Source organism: Cnephaeus nilssonii (genome assembly GCF_951640355.1).
Source record: "Cnephaeus nilssonii genome assembly, chromosome: 5".
Lineage (NCBI taxonomy): Eukaryota > Metazoa > Chordata > Mammalia > Chiroptera > Vespertilionidae > Cnephaeus > Cnephaeus nilssonii.
In genome coordinates this window covers 43,986,881-44,014,685 of record NC_137076.1, presented here as the reverse complement: position 1 = coordinate 44,014,685, position 27,805 = coordinate 43,986,881, and the positions used below count along the sequence as shown (strand labels likewise).

General features: G+C 36.6%; 1 protein-coding gene across 1 annotated transcript in view; it reads right to left on the bottom strand.

Annotated features, from left to right (window-relative positions):
- GLRB (glycine receptor beta) overlaps positions 1–23,833 on the bottom strand; it is a 57,776-nt gene extending 33,943 nt beyond the window's left edge. Inside the window, exons 1-4 of the mRNA XM_079770355.1 lie at positions 23,607–23,833; positions 21,785–21,935; positions 6,811–6,917; positions 5,045–5,112 (exon numbers count right to left, since the gene is read on the bottom strand). Coding sequence (XP_079626481.1) covers positions 5,045–5,112; positions 6,811–6,917; positions 21,785–21,906 — 297 coding nt within the window. The 5' untranslated portion in view covers positions 21,907–21,935; positions 23,607–23,833. The remainder of the gene's footprint in view (positions 1–5,044; positions 5,113–6,810; positions 6,918–21,784; positions 21,936–23,606) is intronic.
- Positions 23,834–27,805: the final 3,972 nt, after the last annotated feature.

The window sequence follows — 27,805 nt, the reverse complement described above, 5'->3', positions numbered from 1 at the left end:
CACTGGGGATTGAGCCCACAACTTGGGCATGTGCCCTGACCAGGAATCGAACCATGACATCTTGGTTCATAGATCGACACTTGACCACTGAGCCACACCGGCTATGTCTGGGTTGTTTGTTTGTTTGTTTGCTTAATCACTTCACCTTTTAAACCCTGGTCCACAGCTGTCAGTCTGTTCTATGTATCTATACTAGTATGTCTGTTTCTATTTTGTTGTTAGTTTATTTTCTTCTTTAGATGCCACATATAAGTGAAATCATATCTAGTATTTGTCGTTCTCTGACTGGCTTATTTCACTTAGCATAATACTCTCTAGGTCCATCCGTGCTGTTGCAAAGGGTCTTAGAGATGTGGGAAATATGGAGAGCTTGATAAAATGTATAAACTTTCAGTTATAAAACAAATAAGATCTGAATATGACATGGTAACTACAGTTGATAACACTGTATTGTATAATTAAAATCTGCTGAGAAAGTTAAAATTTGCTGAGAGTAGAACTTAAATGGTCTCACATATATGATGGATGTGTTGATTTGATGGGAGGAGGAATCATTTCACAATGTAGATGTACATCAAATCATCATGTACACTTTAAATATCTTATAATTTTATTTGTTAACTATACCTCAAAAACTAAAAAAAAAAAAAGAAGAAGAAAGTAAGCTCATCCCAGGTGATTGGAAGAAAAAAGAATATCCTCTCATAATATAACTCTTATCCATTTATTTATAACCTGTTAGTTACCCTCCTAAGCCATCTCTATTGGCAAGTGTTTGTAATGGGTAATGATGAAGTTTTATCTTAGATTCATTTTTTTCTCCTAAGAAGATATCTTAATGTTAACTATCCTATATAATAAAAGGGTAATATGCAAATTGACCGGGTGGCAGAAGGACTGGTTACTATGACGTGCACTGACCACCAGGGGCAGACACTCAACACAGGAGCTGCCCCCTGGTGGTCAGTGTGCTCCCACAGGGGGGCGCGCTGCTCAGCCACAAGCCGGACTGACCGCTGGCAAGCGCAGCAGCCCTACTCCGCAGCAACGCTAAGGATGTCCAACTGTGGCTTAGGCCTGGGGGGAGTGGGCCTAAGCCACAGTCAGACATCCCCCGAGGGCTCCTGGACTGCAAAAGGGCCTCTAGTATCTATATAATAGGTTGTGCCTTTCCTAACTATTAAGCAACAAATGTCAGACCATTTGTTTTTTAAAAGATTGAGCAAATCTATAAAATATGACAGCCTCAAAAACATCTCTATAGGCTGGTCGGTGTGGCTCAGTGATTAAGTGTGGACCTATGAACCAGGAGGTCATGGTTCAATGCCAGGCCAGGGCACATGCCCAGGTTTCTGGCTCTATCCCCAGTGTGTGGTGTGCAGGAGGTAGCCAATCAATTATTCTATGTGCTCATTGAAGTTTCTATCTCTCTCTCCCTCTCCCTTCCTTTCTGAAATCGATAAAAATATATTAAAAAAAAGACATCTCTATATAACACTGTTTTTTTTGTAGGGATGTCTGAAATAAACATTGCTAAAAGCAAAAAATAATTATGGTAAAATAAGTCCACTTGATGAGGATGGTTCTCATTCTGAACCTTTAGACTGTCTACACAACATAAATTGAAAGGCAGATTGGTTTTCATCTAGATTATTTTAGCAAAAGAAATAACAAATACAAATAATTTTGTTCTCTAGATAAAGGTCTCTAAAATTTCCAAAATTAACACTATAAAATAATAACATTATTTGGTCTGTTATTTAACCAAACAAATGTTCTACATGGATCTATTGTTTAAAATTTTTCTGTCAGAATTTAATTATCCAACTATTCAATCAACATTAGCTAGTACAGGATATTTTATTTATCTGTTCACTATTTATTGAGTGACTATTGTCATCTGTATCTTATGGAAAATGAAGTAGAATGCATTATTTCTGACTTTAAGAGCTTTGTAGTCCATTAGAGGATAAAAAGAATACACACACAAAAAGAAGCTATCAGATTTCATTAACAAATAAATGCTAGAAATGAAAGACTTGGATTGAAAAGAGGGCACAAAGTGAGTCAGAGTAGCCATAAAAGACTCTAATTAGAAGATAGATGGAGATCAGGGATAAATAGTAGGAACAAAGACTCCATAGGAGAATTGCTTGAATCTGGTCCCAGCAATAAATATTTTGGGCTAGCTACTGTGATGAGTCTATGCAAGGGACAAAATTAGATATCTTAGAAATTATGAAATATTTTATTATAATCCTCAAGTAATCTGTAAAACAACATCCCTTTTCTAACATTCCTTTCTCCCAGATGTTTTCAACTTGATAGAATCAAATAACTGCTGATGCAGCCTAGAGAATTCTAGGTGTCTTATATTTGGAAGGCATTTAATACCTATTAAATAACAGATACATTAATGATATGTACTAATCTATGACACGTTTAGCCTTTATGCAAATGAGAAAAAACATCTTTGCATTAGTTGTCCTCAAGTGCAAAATAGAGTTGGGGATGTTTTCTGCCAGCTGTAACATCTTGATAGTAGTGTTTTAGGGTGAGTGTAGTGGGGCCATCTATATATATATATATATAAGTGTCTGTCCGTCTGACCAGTAGCTGTTATGTGCACTGACCACCAGGGGGCAGACGCTCAACACAGGAGCTGCCATGACGTGCACTGGCCATTTAAAAATAAATGGCACCGCAGACCTCGCGCCCACAAAGCAACACTTGGCTTCCCCCAAGTGGGACACAGGCCCCACCACTACCCTGGAGCAACAGCCCACCAAATTGCAGCCAACACTGCTGAGACCCCATGGCACAAAATGCAGACCACAGACCAGCTCAGCCCTGAAATGGTCGCTGTGAGCACCATGTAATGACGCCACGTAGCAACGCCCAGCTTCCTCTCCCTAGCGACTAGCCTCCTTGCAGTTTCTTCAGCCCAAGAACACAATTTGCTTTATATCCAGGTGCAAACATTTTACACTTTAACCAAATGTCTGTGAAGCATTTTCCCATGCCTCATCTCATTTGATCCTCACAGAAGTCCTGGAGTAGAATCCTATTTTCTTTTCATTAGCCAGAAAACAGAGGTTTAGAAAGTTTAGAAACTTGACCCGACTGAAAAGAAGTAAAAAATGGTGGACCTTGAAAATGACTTCAGGTTTTCTCACTGAACAGAATATAGTCAAACACTGCTGCAGTTAAATATTTTACCCTTTGTTCTCCATGTGTAATCTACAATAATAATCTGCTTCATGTTGTTATTTACTGCTGTGTTGCTAACAATTACCTGAAAGAGAAGTTGGGGTGCTTCACTGGGCTGGAAAAAGTTTAGCTAATTCAGAAAGCAGGCTAATTAAGCAAGTTTACTCTATATATATAAAAGGCTATGTTGACTCGTGCATGCAGGATACATATAAAGCTCTTGCTGGTGCCAATCACATGCGTGTGTTTCGATCTGTCATTGTTGATCATGAATTTGGTTTGACATTTCTGTTACAGAGAAAGGGCAAATAGCAATATTAAAATATTTCTTCTAATTAATTTCCTTTCAATGTGCACAAATCCGTGCACCAGGACACCAGTGAAAAATAAAACTGTACAGAGAAGAGTGTGGAGACCAAATAGCTCCCCTTAAAGTTTCCCTGTGAGAAAAATGACAGCTCTTGCTCTTGAGGAGTGAAGTGCTTTGATAGACGAATTGTATATTGAATCAATGAGTGCTATGCTTGTCTCCTGAGTGATATGTGGTACTGCACATTATATTTCAGAGCTGTCATCTACTGATCTGTACTGTATGTCTATGTCATTTAGGTGAACTAAAAAGTCACTGAAAGTCAATTTTGGACTGGATACCAAAATTGTCTTTTAAATACTTCTCTAAAAATATGTACAGATGGTCTAAAAAAATCAATTATTCAGAGGCTAAATACGTGCTTCTATAAAAATAAATACATGGAATTCTCATCAGAATTAGAGATAAAAATAGGCATTATAATGTAAATGCAGTATACAATTCCTTTTGTAACACACCAAGCTGCTACTAGGAATAAAGGAATAGTTTCAATTATTCGTTATCTAGTCTGAGATATTCCCTGAATAATTATACTGTGCTGTAACCATTATTATTAGGCTTTCAATCCACACCTTATATTATGACTTAAGAAAAATTATAAGTATCTCAAAACACACACACACACACACACACACACACACACACACACACACAAACTTGGGCCTTATTTCTCCCACCTGAAGTATAATTTTAGCATGTAGTTTTTCAAAAAAGAGCACAAATCTATATTCTAAAACATCAAAAAGCATGTAAATTTTATTGAATATGTTTAGAGAAGCTGAGGGTAATCACATCATACATCACTCAGGAAATCTAATCTTACTGGATAAATGTCTTTGTCTCTAAAGTTTAATTCATCAGGAATAGAAGCTATTCCCTGATATCTTTCTTTCTTGTTCCTTCAAGACAGGATCCTGCGTCTCCCTCCTTCCCACTCATCTCTGTCTTCCCCAGGTGACAATCTTTTCAGGGAGCTCCATGGCCATATTTTATGAAAATCAATTTTGCTTTTTATAATTTTCTGCTCCACACATCACAAAATTAGCACAACAGAGAAAACAAAGATTCTCCCCAAGAAACTGGAAGGAAAAATAAAACCTGTCAACAATCAAATATTTTTGAATGCTCATACATCTTTGCATATTGGGGGGAAATGTTGTCTCAGGGTATTAATTGCATAAATCCTTTTTTCCCATGTAGTATCTAATTAATTGTTCAGAGTGAGTATGGTAATTTTTCCAAGTCTATGCTTTTTAATGCAGTATTAAGGCTAAATTTGAATTGCAAAATATCATAGGCACTGAAATCACTAACTTAACAAAACCTTGGAACTGGATTACTTTATACCAGGAGAGAGCATGCATTTTTCCTTAGTTACTCAATATTTTTCAGCTTTAATATTACTTTCACTATGCTCTAGTTTAAATTTTGATAATTAAAATATTAAATTAACTGTACTATTACCATTGTTGTCTCTTGAATGGATCCAAAACTGTTGATAAAAATGTTTACTACTACATCAACAGGAATACCTGTGAATAAAAATTGAAGATATATTTAGTAGCTGTAAAAAACTTGGTCAGAATCTACATATTTCATAGTCTATGCATTTGTTTTTCATATTTTTCCCAACCCACATGTGATGTAAATTATAAATCAGTGGTCTTAGTATACCATGTTCACAATTACTACTAACTTATTTTTCTAAATAGGGATTATAATGCAAATAAAAAATGAGTTAAGTTGTATTTTATAATGTTATTTTTTTCAGAAATATTTACCTATTAAATTGTAGAGACTCTGAGAAAATACATTTACCTTTCAAAATTTTCTAAATTGGGTTGATCCATTTACTTAAGAAAATGTAAATTATTCTTTACAAAACATCATTTAAAAATATGGTTTACTTTTTTAAAATGTGTATAATCATCTGAAGTTCTTACTTGCATTGGTAAGTAATATTCAATAGATTTCACTTACATTTACTATACTTTTCTTTCTAATTCATGCAATTACAAAATTAATCAGATATAAGAGTCATTATAAAGATTTTTGCCTGACCTTTTAGAAAATAATTTGAAAGTTCATGGAGTGAGAACTAAGGTATAATGTTGCAAATTTCTTTCTTGCTTTCTTTTTTCTTTACTCGTTGTGGGCTGCTGGTTGGGCTAACAAAGGGAAAATGTGAATTTAGCCTTTCAGCCACATAACCACTGACTGATGAAAAACAGGTGGTGAATCAATATATGCTAGACATGTGACAATCCAGGCCATGGCTGTTGTTGAAAGTAACTGAATAGGTTCTGGTAATGAACAAAAAACCCTGTTTTTACAACATAGTTGTATAACTTCAGTTGACTAGAAGCAGCTGCAGACTTTTTTTTCTGTGAAGGAAAAAAAAATCAAGCTTTATACTGTTAATCTGATCTATATTAATACCTGTCCTTAGGATTATAGTTTTCCAGAGATTTTTTTTCATATTGCTTTTTCTAACTCATCAAGAGGACAAACAAGTAAAAATTAAAGCAAGAAAAAGAAAAAAAAGTTTGCTCCCCTATATAGTCTTCCCATGACTTTCATAGCAAGTAGGAATTTTGTTCTTGGAAGGTGTGATAAAGAGTAGTATTTTGTTGGCATAAAATCAATCTATGTTGTAGAAAACAGTCTTTTAAATACTTCAGAGGCTAAGTACATGCTTCACTATTATTCACACAACTTTATTATTCACACTGTGTTTTTTAAAGCCCATATGGCCCTCTTTTTTTTTTTCAGCAAAAGAGCAGAAGAAAAAAAAATTTTATCAGTGTGAAAGGCTAGAAAACGTAAAAAGATAATATAAATAGAAATCAGAACTTTTCACTATTTCTAAATATGGCCACTTTCCTACAAACTATAACTTTGATGTCTGTAAATGAAAGCCAGTTCCTTAGCCAGAGCCTAAATGTTGAATCACTAAGGTTAAGAATACCAAGTACTCAGAAAACCCATTACAGAGGTTAGCCTGTTAATTCACAATATGCCTTTTTATACAAACTGGGAAGCATATAAAACTATTAGAATTATTATTATGCCTATTTTTGAACATGTGTGGCATTACTCTGAATCCAAGTTCATTACTGGACATACCAATTTGCAATCTTGTTTTTAACATCATAACTAAATGATTTCATACATATAAAATTAATTTTTAAATTACAAAGAAGGAGATATTTGAGGGGAAAAAAACAAACCTTTGAAATTTGGTCTTATCCTGGGATCATAACTGACCAGTAGCCTATTCAAGATATTGCTAGTGGAGTTGGCGGGGACTCGGGCTAGGTCCTCTGGTGACTGCTGGCTATAAGAGAAAAAACAAAACAAAATCCTAATAAGTATTTAGAAATGGCAATCAAGAGGAATGGGTAATTTTCAATGAAGAAAATACTTGGCTTCTTGAGACAAATCTACAATTACAGCATAGAGTTTCCAAAAAGAAGTAAATGAAAAGTAGTAGACATTGTCAGTAGGCTGAAATATACGTGCCATGAGAAATAAAACCAGTAATAAAGTACTTTAGTACTTATTTTTACCAAATGAATGAAACACTGTCCTAAATACTCCAACTTTCTTTTAAGTAAAATTAAGCAGACATCTTACTTGTCCTGAAGCAAGCTTCAACCAAAATCTAGATGAGCACCAAGGGAGTGAGGACAATCAGATAACAGCAAAAGATATGTCGTTTTTTAATAATGTAGTATAATATTAACATTCTGCACAAGCAAGGGAGTATTTGGATACCGTAAAATGGCCACAAAGATAATCTAAGAATTTTAAAAAATCATGCTGATATTTATAAAATGATATTGTCAAAGAAATACACAATGAATGTTCTCATCGAGTTAAATAGTTGGAAGGGGGTGTGAAAATAAATATACTGCTAAAGGAAACCTCATTTAAAATGGAGTTTAAAAGCCCTGAAGGGGGAGCTCTCATGCAAATACCACTTCTTGCAGCCCACAAAACCAGCAAGAAGAGAGGACCGTTTTCACTTAGGATTCTATCTTCTGCTTTTATAAAAAGGAAGATCTCCTTGCCCCAGCAGCAACACATTAACCACCCCTTGCAGATCTATGAAAAACCACCACAACCTTGAACTCTTGTTTTCCAATGAACAACACTCCCCAATTTCCTCCTAAAACCTAACAAAAGCTAACATTCCCTTTGTCTCTTTGGACTTGCCTATGGTTCACCTGAGCTTGCCTGTCCCAAATTGCAACTTTCTGCTATTCCCAAATAAACTCAACTGCCAATAAAATAACTGGCTGTTTTTTGTTTTTGTTTTTTTTGAGGATGACGTTCAAATTGGTAAGAGAAGCGTCTTTGTTATCAGATCAGTTAAACAGGGAAAAATACAAAGCTATAAGATACAACTATCTCTTTCTATTATATGTGTTTACTGTCAATGATTAAAAAGAGAAAAAACTGCCATATGTTTCATTTCAATTAACTTTGAACAATGAATCTTGATTAAATTGGTAGTTGCTTGACAATACTTTAAACACACACACACATTTCCTTGGAAACCAATGGAAAATGTTTGGTTATTATTTGTTTGGGTTTAACACCCATGAACTCTTATCATATAATCATTTTCCCAATACAAAAAAAAATCCATGAGAATCACAAGAAAGATTAAAACTATATTTGGAGCATCTAGCACTGTCCATTCATTATTGATATGGTAAAATATCAATTTCATAAATGATATTCATTTATATGAATCAAACTTGGATGTATTGGCCAGGGCTTTGTTTTGAAATCCCAGCTCTTATCTATCAGGCAATTCTGTTCTGAGTTAATTATCATACAGTCTGCTGCTAAGATTCAACCACTAGAGGTAAGACGTGATCAATATTAAGAAATTTATGAAAAATCTAACAATAATATGAATTGATAAACCTTTTCCAAGTAGCTATCAGAGTCTAAAACATTTTTAAAAAGTGAAAATCAAATTAGTTAAACCTCTCCAAATTGCAGGAGATTATATAGTACTTTAAAATTGTTTCTCATGGTCTTATTAGATCAAAGTTGCAGAGTTGGAACTGGTAATAAGATTTCATTTCATTGCAGGTGAAATTGTAACCTCTTTAAAGCCAACTGTCACCCCTTATCAAAGAAAATTCTAAAGAGAATGAAGGCATGTGGGATATTAGGATGCAAATTAGTGTTCAAATTCACAAGATTTCTCATTCATGAGATGAGAAGATAATGGATCAATTATAAAATGCACATATTGGCTCAATTAAAGAGTGCTATTATTGTGCCTCTTGATATAAAATCTTTCTTAAGTATCTTCCTTCTAAACAATGAAATGACCAGACAGCATAAAGACAATTAACACTAGTTTTTGTAGTAGAGAACTTTCCAGCCTGATTTTTTTTCTTCCAGCTGTGAAGACTGGCAGAATATGCCATCCTACAATAAACCCCTTTGTCATAAGGACTATTTTGAGCTAAAGATGCTTGGAAAACAGCAAATGAAGGGAGAGACCTTCTCTGAACTCTCCTTATCTGCCAATAAACAGATCCTCCAAAATAAATTCAATTATCATAGATCCCCTCCCCAGAAATTTCAACTAGGAAAGACTGACTTTTATCACAGGAGAGGAGAGTAGAAGTGGACAGCACACCAGACAAACTTTGTAATAAAGTATTATATTTTTCTATTTTTAAAAAAATAGCCAGTTTATCTTATCTTTCCTAGAAATCATTTATTCTCCCTTAAGTGGCCTATATCCCCCCCGCCCGCCCGCCCCCTCCCCCCCCCCCCCCCCCCCCCCCCGCTTAAGATGATATATAAGCCAGTCAGCCTGGCTCAGTGGTTGAGCACTGACCTATGAACCAGGAGGTCATGGTTTGATTCCCAGTCAGGGCATATGTCCAGGTTGTGGGCTCGAGCCCCAGTGTGGAGCATGCAGGAGGCAGCTGATCAATGATACTCTCTCATCATTGATGTTTCTATCTCTCTCTCCCTCTTCCTACTTTTCTGAAATCAATAAAAATATATTTAAAAAATAAAAATATATTTTTAAAAAGGTGATATATAAGCTCTCAAATCTCACTATTTGTTGGGTATTCACTTTTGTTGTTGTTGTAATGTCCTTGTGCATGTAATATTAAAAATTAAGTTTGAATACCTTTTCTTTTCTTAATCTGCCTATTTCCAGTTTACTTAATAGACTCAACTATAAGCTGTAAGCTGTGTCAATCAAACTCATTTTCTAGCTATTCTAATTCACTAGCAAATTTTGTCCTTCCTTTATTAACTGGCTCAGAATAAATCCTCCTTCCTGGAATATTGTAATTTCTACTTCTTACTGTATTAATCTAAACCCAAACCATCTTTCAAGATTGACTTTCTAAAATCTTGCATCAATCATCCCACCTTACTCTAATGAGGACAAACTGATAAATATACATTGCCAATTATTTTGTAGTTATTGATTTTAGCGAGAGAGGAAGGGAGAGGGATAGAGAGAAAGAAACATCCATCAGCTGCCTCCCTTACACCCCCTACTGGGGATCAAGCCCGAAACCCAGGCATGTGCCCCGACCAGGAATCCAATCAGGAACCTCTTGGTTCATGGGTTGGTGCTCAACCACTGAGCTATACCAGCCAGGCTGTAGTTTTTCTTACCTACATGTATATTACCAATGAGACTAGATGCAGACAGTATAATACGTGAGGAAATAATGGCTTCTGCATTTTTGTAATAACCCTGTACAGCTTATATAGTATCAAATATACATTGGGTTCAAGCCCTTTTCATCTGCCAGGTCTTGAGGTAGACTTTAGTCTCAAGATAGCTGCATGTGCTGTAGCAGTAGCAGTTACACTCATCATTTCCAGATGAGGAAGAGCATTTATTCCTGTGGTGTCCTCTTAGGAGAAAATACTTTTTTTTTCCTCAGAAGATTTCTAGCATTGGACATTGCTGAACCAATCACTGGCCAGGAGGAAGAAACAATCATAATTGGCTCGGGTTATAGTCTGGTATGAAATAGATAATTGGAGAATCAACCATCTTGTCCATTACACTCTTGTATTTGATAATCCCTAATACTTGCTTAAATAAGAGAGATATTAGCCACACAGAGAACCATTTATTTAGTGAAGTGAAAGAGAAAAGCCAGATTCGTAGGAAAGTGAGTGGTAGGTGAGTAAATGAAGCAATCGAGTATATGGTATACTAGTATGTGGAAATGAAGACACAGTAAAATTAAGACAGTTTTCTAAAGTGGTAGAATCAAAAATGAAACCTGATAATCCAGATTTCTAGTTATTATTTGACAATAAGCCTGCCATCATGGAAAAGAAATATTATCTATCTTCTTATTATCATCCATCCATATATTGTTTTATATTGCTTTATTTAGGACAATAATCTCTATTATATCAAACCTTAAGTTCTACTAGTCTTACTAGTTTTTAAAATTATTAGTCCTGGAAAATTTGAATTTGACCTTTTCCAATTAATCAGTGTCACTTTTATCTAGCTATCTCCAAATGCTTGCATTTTTCTCCAAAGCCAATAACAACAACTAATGTGGCTTAGTGGTTGAGTGCCAACCTATGAACCAGGAGGTCAGTGTTTGATTCCTGGTCAGGGCATATGTCTGGATTGTGGGCTCAATCCTAGTATGGGATGTGCAGGAGGCAGCCAGTCAATGATTCTCTCTCATCATTGATGTTTCTATCTCCCTCTCCCTCCCTCTCTGAAATCAATAAAAATACATTTTTAAAAAATCTTATGTGTTAAAAACAAAAACTCAATGTTGGCTGACAAAAACAATCTCTTGAATTAAAAAAGGGAATACATCAAATATACTATAGCCCATTTTATTCTTATTTCATCACTATGTATTTTCATGTCTCTGATGCAGGTGCCCTGATACAAATATTTAGTCAATAGTTCATCCTTCTTTATATTAACATTTCAAAGACATTTCAAAATTTAAGTGACATTTCATGTAGTTTATATTCACATGCATAAATTTAGGGATTTTCATACCCTAAAAATCATATATTTTGCTTAGTCAATACTAAAATAACTTTAAAGTCATCTCTAAACATTAAAAAAACACACACACATTTTAAGTGCCTAGATACCTATGCCACTTTCTTCCAAAGAGCTAAAACAATTTGCATGTAGCATATTTTCCTATATCTGTACTTGCCTATATATAACCTTATAATCTGGAAATGGACCAGTACTATTTATACAAAATAAGCACAAATAAGAAGAGTTAAATGATTTTAACAAGGTCACACACTTAATGCCTTTCACTATTAGAGTCTTCATATTCTGATTCTCAATCTAATGTTTTATCCATCTGACTATGCTACTTTGTTTTATTTCAAGAAATCTATCAACAATTATGATATTATTGCAAAACAGGATTTATTTCATGAAAATGTGATATTAATTTAAGAAAATAACTTACTCTATTCAGGCAATGTGATCAAATGACTAGAAAAAAATAATATTTTATATCAAAAGCTTTTTTTACAACCAGTCTTCTTTTGTTCACTTGCCTAAACTTGAACCAATGTCGTTACTAATATGCAAAGTTATGCAAGGAATGTATCAGGCTATATAGCTGTATGATGTAATGTTTTCCAGCACTAAAGGAAAAATCCAGAAATTTCTTTGCAGAGGGGAAAAGCTCAGTTTTCCATTAACTGTAGGACATTCATATTTTTACATGACCCTTTAGTGACCACGCTAAACAGTGCCATTTCAGAAATGGTGTGTATGAGTATATTGTCTTGATCTCATCCCTCAAACCAGGAATCTGAGCCCAAAGGGATTGCTTTGTTTTTCCAAGAGTTATAAATACCACAACAATGGGCAAAGACCTTCTCAGGCCTGGATTCAGCATGGCCTATGTCAGCATGTGTAAACTGGTCCTGAGGCCCTGCAAAGCTTTGGGCTGTACGTGAACTAAATAAAAGAAGCATAAAGCAGCAAGGAAGAGCAAGGTTGTCAAGTGTGTGGGTTGTATTATTCCTCCTCTTTACTCCAGGGCAGGGTTCTTGACCTCCTTTTTAGGTTACAGACACAGCCAAGAATCTGATAAAAGCTATGTCCTTCCCTGAAAAAAAAAACAAAACAAACAAAAAAAACAGGCAAAGTGTGCAATGCTGAGGGTTCCCGGACCCGTGGGCCATAAGCTAAGAAACAGCTCCTTCATGGAAACAGATGCTGGTATCCTCATCTACGAGGTGATTTAAAAAATAAAGTCAGGTGTCTTTGTAGTGACAGAAGTAAGCTCAGGGGGGAAAAAAAACCAGATGAGAATATGGCAAAGGGACATAGAACCCAACTGAAAGAGCTCCCAATGGCCACATCTATAACGCTTTGAGCAATAAAATAAAGTAGTATTGGCTTATATTCTAAACTATAAAATAAAACCCAAGAATCCATATGGACATATGCCTCCCCAAAACACATACCCCTCAGCTAATTATGAGAAAAACATCAGGCAAATCCCAACTGAGTGGCATTTTACAAAACACCCGACTTGTACACCTCAAAGCTGTCATGATCATGAAAAACAAGGAAGTCGGAGAAACGTCACAGCTGAGAGGAGACTAAGCAGGCATCAGGACCAATAGAATGTAATATCCTGAATGGGAATCTGGGACAGAAAACGGACATTAGATAAACACTAAGGGAATCTCAACAAGGCATGGATTTTAATTAATAATAATGTGTCAATATTGGTTCTTTAACTGTAAAAATGTACCACACTAATATAAGATGTTAATAATAGGGAAAACTAAATGCAGGGTTATTTGTGAATTCTGTAGTCTTTGGGCCATTTTTCTATAAATCTAAAGCTGTTCTAAAATAAAAAGTGTATTTAGGGAGGGGGAGAGAGCCAACAGCCAAGGCCGTAAGAGACCCCTCAGCAAAGAAGAGGCACAGATGGAAAATAAACATATGAAAGATGCTCCAGGTTATAGCACACTAGGGCAAGCAGATTAAAGAACAGTGATATACTACCCCACACCTGTTAGAATGACCAACATCCAGAACACTAACACCAAATACAAATGAGAATGAGGAGCAATAAGAACTCTCATTCATTGCTGGGGGGAATGCAAAATGGTACCGCCACTCTGAAAGACCATGTGGTGATTTCTTACAAAACCACACACACTCTTAAGCATCTCATCCAGCAATCTTGCTCCTTGGAGATGAAAACAATGTTCATACAAAAGCCCTGCACACAAATATTTATAACATATTTATTGGTATTTGTCAAAACCTGGAAGAAACCAAGAAATCCTTAAATAAACTGTGGTGCCTCCAGACAATGGAATATTATTCAGCAAAAAAAAAAGGAATGCACTATCAAGCCATGAAAAGATGTAGTGAAACAGAAATGCATATTACTACTAGTAAGTGAAAGAAGCCAATCTGAAAAGACTACATGCTATATGATTCTAACTATATGACATTCTGGAAAATGCAAAACTGCAGGCAGTGAAAAGATCAGTAGTTGCCAGGGCTTGGTTGGAGGAGGGGAGGAGAGATGAATAGGCAGAGCGCAGAGGTTTTTAGGGCAGTGAAACTACTCTTCTAGATCAGTGGTTGGCAAACTCATTAGTCAACTGAGCCAAATATCACCAGTACAACAATTGGAATTTCTTTTGAGAGCCGAAAACCGACTTCTGCGCATGGGCCACGAAGTTTCAATCGCACTGTACGTTTCAATCGCACAGATATTTTGTGGAAGAGCCACACTCAAGGGGCCAAAGAGCCGCATGTGGCTCACGAGCCGCAGTTTGCCGACCACTGTTCTAGATAATCAGGCAGACAGTCATATAAAGCTAAAGATTTTATATACTCAGGTAAGAAACTAAGTCAACAGTTATTTTTGAATCCAGATAATTAAGGGGTTATTTGTTTTGTATTTTCCTAACTAGAGTTATAGCGTATTACTCTCTCTCTTGACAGCTTCTGTATTTTTTCCATTCTGTTTTCACACATTAAATTGTGAACCGAGGTTTATGACTATAGCGAGCGATACCTTTTACATGATTAGTTGAGTTTAATTAGCTTATAATTTATTTGAAAAGAATGTGTTTAGGGGTAAATGTGGATGTGTGTGGCAAAGTCTGTCATGTTATTATAGGCCAAGTATCATAATTAAGAACAGTGTTCCACAACATTTATTTCATTTATCTCCCCAGTTGGGCTTAAGGAACTTTTGGATCCTGTAGAAACATTTTCAAATTTTGTCTAACTTCAATTATGCACTTACATCATCCATGGCTCAAAAAAAAAAAATGTTTTTCACAAAGTAGAAACATCTATTTGGAGAGATGCTGGATTTTAGATACTAGCAATTTCCAAATCCCATCAGAGGCTATGGTCTTTTTAACTTCATATAACATGTGAGATTACTTGTCCTATGAATACTATAAGTATTTTCTATTTATATGGTATGATTCTCAAACAGTGTAAAACACTATACATTCTCACTACTTCTCATTGGTTTGTTAATTTGATACAAAACTTGTGTCATAAATAATTAAATGTAAACCTCAATCCAAACCAAATGTTTACTGTGCAATTGCTTTCTTTGCTTTGCAGAAACAGTATTATATCCTGACCCAGCAAATAAAAATCCACAGTAACACCTCTAACTCTGCTCTAACTGTAGCTGGAAAAGTACTTATTTTTTCTCAATTTTCCATGCGTAGCACAGATATAAAATGTTTCTCTTCTGGCCTAATAGAACTGGTAATAAGATAAACCCACCCTAATGCACATAATAAAGTTAAGTGTGGAAATAATTGAAGAAACACTTGTCTAACAGCCTACAGACTGGTTGGTGTTCTAGCCCAGACAGACTGTAAGATTCCCACATGATACTGGGCAATTCACTTGCCCTCTCTGAGCCTCAGTATCCTCACCTTTAAATCAAGGGTTTAAATGAGGGGATCTCTAAGGTCCCGTCCCGTTCAATAATCTGGATCTACCTGTTGTGGATGCTGTGTTACTGTATCCCCGATAGTCCCTTCAAAACTGAGACTGTTGCCAGGAATGCTGGCTGCTTAGGAGTCTGAGCTGTGTCTCTTCTGGAGTAACCTTCAGCTGAAGAGAGGTGTCTTACCCATATCCAAAAACTTTGTCATGGGGATGCAAGGGAACCCTTTCTACTAATAGAGACAACTTGAGAGGGTGCCCCAGCTGCAGAGCACCCTAGGGCATTAACTGATGCTTAGATGCAGCTGTATTGTTCTTGGGTTTGAATCCCCTTTCTTCACCCACATAGGTGTTGTTCTAAAAGCAATAGCTCTCTGCCTGTAAATCTTCATCTCAGAATCTGTCTTTGAGAGAACTCAATCTACAACATCAGCTAAATAATAAGATTCCTTAAAGAACAACATCTTATACAACTATCAATATGCAGCATTTCTCTTTTACTTTAGTCATTCCTGAATTCACTGAACAAAGCTCTTGAGCTTTTATATATGCCAATCAAGGTACCAGATGCTTGTTATGCATTTAAGAATCCAACACAAATGTTGATTATTCTGATATAAAAGTGGTCTTCAAAACTGTGGGTTCAGATGAATCTGTCTAGTGATTCTTGGCTTTGGCTGGCCTTGAATTCACCTAAGAAGCTCTGCAAACTTCTGATGCCAAGCCCGAATTAGTTTAAGTTGTTTAGCTCAGGCATCAGAATATTAAAAGCCCCTCAGATTATTCCAGTGATCAGATAGTCACTTGTAGAAAAGATAATTTAGAGTGAGAAAATACATGGAATTAAAACATGAGCAGAGGGAGGAAAAAATAATCCAACAATTATGACAAAGAATAAACTACCTAAGAGGAAGGAGGAAATCCATAAGTGAGTATCAACAGAACTCCAGGAAAAAGGATATTCTATGGAAGGGTTGGTTAACAGGACCAAATGTCATGGTGAGGTGGAGATGAGGACTGAAAACTCTCTGTGTGGGGTCTAGAAAAAAGGAGAGCTGTTTTCAGCTGGGAAAGAGATTGAAGCCAGATAGATGGGAGTGGATAGAACAGAGAGCAGTAGGAAAGGAAATTGGATGAGGGAGGACACCTATTGAAAAGTTTGACTGGGAGCGACTTTAACAAGATGGAATAAGAAGCCTGGACCCTCCTTCTCCCCATGGACACGCCATTCCCTTTTTCAGAAATCCAGAAACTAATTGAGAGGCTTCTACACCCAACCAGCTGCAATGAAACTAGGAGGGAAAGTGGGGACACACTCTTACCATAAACCCCACCCTCAGAGCAGCATAGCCCAATACCATCCAGAGCTCCCAGCTTCTCCCTGAGCAGGAAAAGGGTCTTACCCCACAAGTAACATCCCAGCTTTTCTAGATGCTACCCTAGATACTGGGTTCTATTTCCCCTGTTCCAAAGCAACAATGGGGCCCACTATATGCCATTCCCCTAGGGACTACAGAGAACCAAGTTGTTGGAATAAGCAGAGTTCACCATACCTCCACCCCACCCCCTCAGTGCATAATAATTGGGCTGTAAAACCCAGCTCCTCCCTGTGTCTGCACCGGCCATGGTCATAAGATTCATAATAGCCACTCACATGTGGAAACAACCTAAAAGTCCATTGACAGATAACTGGCTTTTTTAAAAACGTGGTATATGCATACAATGGAATCTTATTTACCCTTTAAAAAGGAAATCCTGCCATATGCAACAAAATGGATAAACCCTGAGGGCCTTATGCCAAGTAAAATAAATCAGTCACAGAAGTACAAATATTGCATGATCCTACTTCTATAAAGAGTCTAAAATAGTCAAACTCATAGAAGCAGAGAATACAATGGTGGTTGATGGAGTGAGGAGGCTATGGGGAATTGCTAATTAACAGAGAAATTTCACTGATGCAAAGATGAATAAGTGCTAGAGATTTTCTGTACAATAATGAACCTACAGAAAACAACACTGTAACATCTAATTAAAAAAATCTGTTAAGAGGGCAGATCTCATGTTAAGTATTCATACCACAATAAAATTTTTAAATTTAAAAACAACATGCAGTGACAATACTCAAAAAAGAAAAACCGTATGTATGTATATATGAGTTTTAAGTGAAGTTGTAGCTCAATTTCATTTTTAAAAAACCAAACAGTTAAATTAGTTTGCTTTTTTTTTTGGCTGAAACAATGGCTGTTTCCTTGAACTATTTACATAGCTATTGTTTAGAAACAAAATTTAATTTCTTGGCTTTCTTCTAAGGAGAATCTGGCACATGAAGAGATAAGTAAACACCGGCAGGACAAATTGCCATTGGATATAGCGCCTAAATACTTCAACTTTGCAAATTAATAAAATAAATCTATTTTTACCCCCTTAACATGAAAACTCTAGCAAGGAAAAAGAATGGCTACAGACAGGTGGGTTTCAGAGACATACTGCATTTTTCTATACTTAGTCCATAATGGAAAACTTGAGTGGCTTACAAAAGATGCAGTTGAGTGAGAAAAAGTGAATCCCAATTTCAGATCTCCCCTCCCCCAAAATAGGAGTCAATGAGATCTAAATGATGGGTGAAAAAAATCAGCCTTAGATGAGGGAGAGCTTGCTCATTCACTCTAGGGAGGAAAAGGAATAGAGGGAGATGGTAATAGAGGCAGGATCATATGCCCTCATGGAAAATAGAGTCAGACAGTTTCCCTGTCCTTAAAAGTGTCAAGCTAACAATCCAGAACAAGTTTCGTGTATAGCTGCCAAAATGTAATAGTTCTTACATGAACACCTAGAAAATAAAAGACAAAATGCACTGTACCATATTTTAAAACAATTCAGAACCTTAAAGGCAACCAGAAACAAATGTGACTAATTTTAAAATCTATTTGTAAAGGTATGATGATATCATATCTAGTACTTACCAAATGATTGACATGACTAATAACATCTATCACCTGTATTTTGTTAGCTTTTTTTTTTCAGGGGGAAAAAGAGGTTCCTTGAATGTAAATTTTCAAGAGTTGAAACTATTTCCCCCTCACAAAATTCATACTTAACTAGAACTACAAATTCTGAATATACTACACATGTAGTATTCCATAAATATTCAATGACTCACTCAACAAATATTTAACAAGTGCCTGCCACCGCCAGGCATTTTTTTTTTTAAGGTCCTGGGAAAATACCAGCAAATAAAACACACAAAAACACTTGCATCTGATGGAGCTCAACCTCTGATTTATGGAGTAATTGGCCACAGGATAAGAATTAAAAAAAAAAAATCCCTAGTTCCAATTCCTTAAAGAATTCTACTCAGTGCAATGGTTTGTATTTGATATGTTTTTTTGTTTTTGTTTTGTTTTTTAACATTATCCAGGGATATAGCCACATTTATGAAAAGGTGGTTATTCCAATGTCATGGTAAATATCTTCATTCCTAATTAGTTTGTTTGCTTTGCCTTTTTTCCCCATGTGTGGTTGTTTTTCTTGTTTACTGTTTGATTTTTAAAAAAAAAAAAAACAGAACATGATTATATTTAAGACACAAGTTTGATACAACCAAAAGGTAAAACACCAGAGTAAAATAATAACAAAAAACATGGTATTTCTTTTGTAATGCATGAGAAATGGTTAACATCTTTAGTCACAAACAAGCTCTTAAAAACCAGTATCAGAGACACTATAGTAATGCCAAGAAACTGGAAAAAAATAAAATGAAAAAGTACAAGTGATGATTAAGCATTAAGCATATATGATTTTGCTGAGCAGTGATGAAGAATAATTTCTCTGCAGTATCAGTGAGCAGAATAAAGACACTGACACCCAATATTCTATAGTTTTGAACAGTGTTTTACAGTTTGAACTCTAATAAACACCAGGAGGCCGATTAATGAGAAGGATCTATAATATGTTTGAATACAAATTAGAAACAAAATTGAGTCTATTTTATGAAAAGTTGGCATAAGTGGAGCCATTTTAAAATAGACCTAGACTAGCCATTCCTTACAAGTCTTGCTCCTTGAACCTTTGGAATGGTTGAACTAGGTGAAGCAACCTTTGCACTGGGCCAAGGCAACATTGTCTTATAAAGAATTATTTGTAAAATAGCAGGAAAGCAGGCATCCCAACCACAAGAACTGTGGATAATGGACATTCCCCCTGAAGATAGAATCAGTAACCAGTCACGTAGAGCTAAAAAGTAACTCAGTGTGTGAACACTGATGGAAATTCCTTTCCTCTATGCATGCAGTTGTTTCTTTTCATTTTCTCACAAAAAGTTCTTTCCTCTGTAATCAGAACACAATTTTGGTTTCTGCCTAAATCTGTACCCCCCGAGTTGCACTTTTGTGACCTCAAATAAACAATGGTGCCTCTCACTTTGGCTTCTTATTTTAGGTTAACAAAACAATGTCAATAAAAATCCCAGCATTTTGTGTCTATACATATGCAAGTAGAATAGCTGACTCTAAAATTCATAAGGAAACACAAAGGACCTAAAATGGCCACGGTACTTCTATAGAACAAAGCTAGAGGACATGCAGGCATTCTGCTATAGTAATTAGAAAGTGTGTTACTGACACAAGGTGCGTAGCAATAAACCCGTGGGACAGAATGGAGAGACAAGCAACTGGTTTACAACAAATTCACAACTGCATTGAAAGACACAGTGTGCTGCTTTTAATCAATGTGCTGCTTTTAAAAATGAGTCTTGACCCTATTCCACATCATAAACCAAAAAATAAATTGAAATGGATTACAGAACTAAATATGAAACAAAAGACAATAAAGCATCTAAGGTGGAAAAAGCAGATTATCTTCATGACCCTGGAGTACAGAGCTATTTCTTAAATAAAACACAAAAGCATTAAAGAAGATTAATAAATCAAATCAGACTCAGACTTCATTAAAAATAAGTACTTTAGTTCATCAAAAGACACTGTTAAGTTAAAATGCATACCAAAAAAATTGGAAAGAGAGCTGTAATATAGATATCTGACAAAGAATTCTCTCAGGAATGTATAAAGAACTTCTACATATTTAAAAAATGGACAGATTTTTTTTAAAGGTGGGAAAACAATTTTAAAAAGTGAGCACTTTGCAAAAGACTTATAGCTAAAACTCCAATATACTTATGAAAAGGTGCTCAGAAACCTTAATCATCAGGCAAATGCAAATTAAAATCACAATGTGATATCTTATACCTATATCAAATAGCTAAAATTCAAATGATTGCTGATAATATCAAGTTTTGACAAGGATGTGGAGCAACTGGAACTCTCACACGTGAATGATGGGAGTAGAGCTGGAAAACTACCCATATCTCCTAGAGTTTAATATACTTGTACCCTATGATTCAGAAAATTCATTTACTGAAAATTCAAATATATACTATCTTCAGTCTGGATGAGTGTTTCCTAGGTATGGTCTTATTTTAGTCATTGATAAAATGTTGAACACAATAAGGCCAAAATGTCACCATCAGCAAGGTTGAAGATGTTCTACTAATTACCCAGTTGTTAACTCATCTAGTTTTACCATTGGGACCATATTTCTAAATACTGTCCATAAGGGTCATATAAATTATTTTCAAGCGCCTTCACCAATCCAGATGTAATGACTTGATCTTTAGGTTGTTATTCACTCTTTAAACAAATTTTTATTTTTTGTGTGTATGTGTGTTATGCTGCTCTTTAGTGATTGAGTCAATAAGACCCTGCTCTCAAAGAGCTTTCGATCCAGAGGGGAAACTGTATTTGTAATACAGTATTATAAATATGACAGGCGATTAGGGTACTATAGAGGCACAGCGTGTGTTTATCTAAATCAGACTATCAGAATTAGGAAAAGCTTCCCAAAGGAGATATCAGGGTTTGAGTTGCGTTTGAGGTCATTAAGGGACAGTCAGATTCAAATGTTAAATGTATGGGTGTGATGTTCTTCAGAAAAGTCTGGGCCAGACATAGGTTTAGGAGTCAACAGTAAATAAATGATATTTACAGTCATAGATTTGGACAAGACCACTAAGGTGGGAGTTAACTAAAGACAGGGGAACATTGGCAAATTAGTGCATGTTCTGATATGAAAGGTTCTGCTGATGTGTGTTTCAATAAGCAACCTTACTTGGATAAAAAAAAATGCAATATCATCTCTCTATATGAGAATATAAGGCATGAAGAACGTACGATGGGCATAGATACTGCTTCTTTTTCCCCTTCCCCTTCTTTGAAGACTTCTCTTTAGAATAGGCTTCTTCAACCCACAAGGAAATTAAAATAAAAAAGGCAATCGCCGGTAAAAACTTCATCGTGAAAAGTTAAATTTCAGGAGGTGGATCTAAAAGAAAAAAACAAGAAACATTTACATGTATGAAGCAAATCATTAACTACATGACTATTTAAGGAGTAAAGTCATTACTAACCAATAGACATTTGTACATCAAATCCTCATTGCCCATTCCTAGGTGGTTATACTTCACTATATATTTTGTGCTGACTTAGCAGTAAAAGTTAATTTAAATAATGGTAGGAAATAAAATCCTACTGAGGTATAAAAGATAAGCATGCAATATTTCTGATTCTATAATTATATAAAATTATAAAATGATATTGACTTGCACAGTACATCAATCTATGCTTAGAGATATATCTGGAAGGAAGTTCAACATAGAGTTAAAATGGTTATCTGATGCTATTAAATTTAAATTAATTTTTGTTTTCTGTTTTCATTTTTATATTGTTTCAAATATGCATGTATATTCTCCATAAACAATAAGAATAATTAAAGGGAAGATAATTTTAAGTATTAAAATTTGACAGAAATAAAAGAAAAAATTATAATCAAAGACTTTCACCCTTTAAATGCACTGTTATTTATACACACTAATTTGCAAGCTTTTACCCCCTAAAAGGATGTAGATGGATTTAAATTAGCTTTTTGGCTTTCCTCCTTGCTTGATACTAATGTTTATTACCCAAAGATGATTTCTGACTGCAGAAATTCTAGGTAACATTATATAAAATGAAGTAGCAAGTATAGTTAGACTCTTCCAAATAATCTCCCTAGCCATATTTTAATAACATTTTCCGTGCTGCAATGAGAATTATATTCTTGCCAGTGTCTGATGCAAACAAACAAACAAACAAAACAAACAAACAAACAAACAAAAAACTTTAAGCTTCTAAAATATTTAAACCTCTTCTACATTCTTCATTTCCAAACCATGTATTGTTTCACCTTCATTGCAGAGTGGGAGACCTATCAGGTGCCTCAGCTTTAACTTAATTCCCATCTGACCCTCACAAATGTGCTTCTCCCAGGTCATGTTTTTCATCTCCCTTTCTTTCCCCCAATAATTCTTTCCCCACGTTTATCCACTGCAGCCCCTACAGCAAGCCAGGTCCTTTCTAATGAAGACAGGAGAGGGTGCTTGTCAGGCCAACAGCAAGAGCTGAAGGCTCTCTGTCAACTTACAGCATCGGCCGCTCCCTGCCCCCAACCTACCACGGCATCCACTTCCAGACCCCTTCGCCCACAGCAGCAGGTACTTCGCCCACCACCTCCACGTCCTTCCCCAGGAAAAACCAAGAGCCGTCCTAACGGTTTCCGTGGGCAGAGAGGAATTCAACTCTCTGTTCTCTACCTGCCCCTCCAACCGTGCAAAGGGGACAGCTGCAGTGACTGAAGGATCTTCGGCAACACCACGCCAGGAGCCCGCCCCGCAAAAGTGCGTTCCCTAGGGACCCCGGCCCGCTGCATCCCTCCATCCCCAGCGTGTCCGCGGACGCCGCCGCATCGGTGGCCCGCGGCCGCTACCCGCGCCCCCGGCCCCCCGCAGGGCAGCGCTCGCCTCCTCCCCTGCACGCCGCAGTGCTCCGCTGCCCCCGCCACCCCAGCCCTGACCCTGGCTTTCCGCAGAGGCGGGTGTCCTCGGCCCCCGGCCCCCGCCGCCTCCCACCCCTGTCCTCCCAAGCCCTTCCTTCCGCAGGGGAACCCGCGGGCACGTACCCTAGGCGCCCCCGCCTCCAGCCGCCAGGCCAGGACCCGGCGGCACGGGGCCCAGACGGCGCTGGCTGCTGGGGTGCCGCGGGCGCAGAGCGGGGCAGCTGCGTCCCGCCGCCCGCGCCACCGCCGAGCTCAGCTGACGCGCCTGCTCCGGTGCGGAGCCTGCGCCGTGGCGCGCGCGGCCGGTGACCGCAGCCGCCTTCGGGCCGCCGCAGGGACCGCGGGCCGGGGAGCCGGGGGCGGCGGGACGACGGAAGGGGGCGGGGCGGGGGCGGGAAGAGGTATCCCGACCCAGCGTGGGGGGCGCGTCACCACACCCTCTCCCCCGGGCATCGAAAGGGTTTGGGAGCAGAAATACAGCCCCCCACCCCCACCCCCACCCCCTTTTAGGGACTCAAGATGATGAGGGCGGGGGTCGGGTAAGGACAACAACCTCTCCAGGAGCTGGAATCACTGAGAGGCCCCATTTGACTACCAGTAACAAGAAGCAATAGAACAGCAAATGACCTTCTTGGACCGAATCGGATAACCTACAGTTTCTGTGATTTCATCACTTGCCCATTCTCCTGGTATCTAACCTAATCTCCGAGTTTTATTTCTAATCTCTAAAAGCCTGATCTTTCTAAGCAACCTTAAATTGATCAAAATGACTAAAGCCATATAATCTTGCAGGTTCTGTTTCAACATTTGTTAACTAATTAACATGTGCACAGAACTTTATGGGTTCAAAAACCGTCCACTGCGTTATCTCATTCGGCCCTCACAGCATCCATTCTTGGGCGAGTTTTATGTCTTCGTTCCCATTCTGCAGATGAAGAAAATGAAGCTCAGCTGTCTTAAGGGATATACTTGAATGGAATGTACCAGAGACTCCGAGTCTGATTTTACACTTCTGAGCCAGATCTGATTTTGGCTTTCTCTAGCAAAGTGTTCCTTGTCCTTATTGTGTACAAAGTGGTCCTTCATTTGGCTGTGCAGCTCTTAGATAGCAAACAGCTTTCCTATTAGCTCTTGACTGTATGCCCAATGGTTGTTTTTTGTTTTGTTTTTCATTAAGAAAGCATGGGCTCAGGTGAGCATCACTTAGCACTGTGTTCTGGACCTACAGATGTATCCACTAAGACAGTGGTCGGCAAACTCATTAGTCAACAGAGCCAAATAGCAACAGTACAACAATTGAAATTTCTTTTGAGAGCCCAATTTTTTAAACTTAAACTTCTTCTAATGCCACTTCTTCAAAATAGACTCGCCCAGGCCATGGTATTTTGTGGAAGAGCCACACTCAAGGGGCCAAAGAGCCGCATGTGGCTCGCGAGCCACAGTTTGCCGACCACGGCACTAATACATTTTCAAACTATATCATATGGGGAGAAGGGAGCACTGCTTGTACACAGTAATTACCTGCCTCTTCTCATCAGAAGTGGGAGACATAGATGAATGTTTAGTAGACATGACGGGATAGGAAAACTCAAACAAAAAAAAAAAACCCCACACAAAACAAAACATGTAAAAAACACTGGGAACACAGTACACCGTTGAGCATTGGTTGTTTATCCTCATGATTTTTGTGGCTGGCTGAGAACTGGGGCTCATTACCACTGCCCAGCATCATAAATAATATCATAAGGCATATCGCTAGTCCAGAAAAGCTCAAAGCTCAACATTCTAAGTACAGTTGCAGCTGAATGCATATTGCTTTTATATCATTGTAAAGACAAAAAATCATAAGTCAAACCATCATTATTGGGAGACTGTCTGTATAATCACGTTCTACAAGCTTTACAAGATACTCTGCTCCCTAATATTAGTAACTCAGTGCTCACAGTGATCTACATGGTCCCAGGTGTTATGCTCCCCTCCCAATAACTCTGCCTTGTTTCCCCCTTCACTCTGCCTCTTGCTCCCTCTGCTCCAGCCAAATTGCTGGTTCTCTAACATGCCCAGGTTGGCAGGATCCCACCTTATTCATTCCAGCTGTTTCCTCTGCCTAACATGCCCTTTCCCAGAGAGCCACATGTCTAACTCCCTAACTTCGTTTTTTTCTCAGATGTCACCCTCTTAAGGAGATTTAGCAAATATTGTTTAAAAGTGCAAACTCCCACCATCTAAGGATTTCTGATCCCCTCTTACGTGCATTTTCTTTCTTTTTCATAGTACTTATTATGTTCTAAAATATTATACAATTTATTCATGTACTTGTTTTCTCTTTTTCCTGGCTAAAATGTAAGCTGAATTAAAAAGATGTTTTTATCCATTGATGTTGTTCACACACCTGGAATAGTGTTGAATAAAGGATTAAAGTTTGTCCTCGTTACTTAATTTCTCTATATTTCATGTTTATGTATTAGTAAAATGAAAATGACAATACATAATTTACAGGTTTGTTCTAAGAACTAAACAAGTTAATTTATGTTAAATACCTGTTATATAGAATAGGGACCATAAATAATTACCTTTTTATTATTTCCTAATTGCTTAATGAAATTGTAGATTTTTAATTAATAGGATCCTGATGTACATTTCTTTCTGCTTTTTTGTTCATTTATTTACATATATTTATTTACACATGTCTGGTTTTTTGTTCCTTTATTTACATATGCAACTGGAAACATTTTGTAGGCCTATCTCAAGACATTCAATTGGAACCCTATTTTCTATATACTTCAGCTTCACATGGTCTATAATATATTAATTTTATTTTACTTGTTCATGAAACTTAAATACTATCCTAAATATCCTCTGCTAGATTAAGAAATCAAACATAAAAAGAGAGGTTAGTCTCACCAAATCATTTATTCATATGATATAAGTACTTACCACTCTTGCTGCTTACTGTTTATATTGTTATAAAACATTAGTTCTAACTATATAAGTTTACTTCTTTTCTATTTTCTCTCTATATAAACCATATTTATTCTATAATGATAGACTGAATTATAATAGTCATTCATGAGATTTTTCACTGAAACTTCAGTCCATATGCTATTATAACCATCAAATTTTTTTAAATCATGATTACCTGTTTTAGATGTGTTTTTACCCAAATCATCTTCTTTAAAAATGTCTCAAAAATAAATAATTGGAAAGTAATTATAAATAAAGAGAAGATTACAACCAAGGATGATTAGAGTAATGGGTCAGTTATTTGGCATCTGTTAAGTACTATCCATACATTTTAAAAGACAACAGACATTATATTGGAAAATGTTAATGAGTAGACAGTCTTAATGTATTAGAATAATGCAAATAATATTTTATAACCCCAAATCACTTCCATATGTTTTCAGACACAGCATATTATCCTTAAAATATTCTCCAATATCCTAATTATTTAAAACCAAAATTTTAAACAATACTAGCCACATTTTATTGATTATTTGTTCGTTGAAATAAATGTCATTATATTATATTTTAAAACCTTCAATATATCTTTGCAAGTTATTTTATACCCACATTTTAAATGAGAAACCAGAAGTTAAGAGAAATTAACTTATCCAAGATAATAAAGTTGGAAGAGGAAGAGATTGTTTCATCTTTAATGTCCTATCACAACGTGAAGACTCTGGTTCTAGTTACACATGGGTGAGTGGAAACAGATTATATTTTAGACATAGACATGGCTTGTACAGAATCTGGCTGCAGATTAGGAAATTGAAATCAAAGAAGCTGTTCTAGTACTAGATCCAGGCCCTTACTTCCAACTCCAAGTTGGTCCAAAGATGAACTAATATGTGAATTATGTTTAACTTAATTTTTTTTCTGTTCAACAGAATAATAATAGCAATAATAATTATTATAATCATTATTGATTAAGTATATACTATTTCCCAGATACTACAGAAAGTACATTAAATTTATTATCTCATCAACAACTTTATGGGTTCAATACTTATTACAATTTAGAGATAGAGATCCAGAGGCTTCATATAACTTCTCTAAAGTCACTTTGCTAATAGATGATTGAGATAACTATGCACCTAAGTTTTTCTGATTCAGGAAGCTGGGCTCTTAAAATATTTCTTTGTGCGATTTTAAATTGCTTATTCAATAATATCTCATGATACCCAGAAATACATTAATACACAAGCAAAATCCCACATTAACTGTGATAATATTATGAGAAGAAATATAATTGAGATCTTCCTATTTATGCATATGAGCATTGTAGGAAACAGTTCAGAACAACCAAAGGCACACTGTAA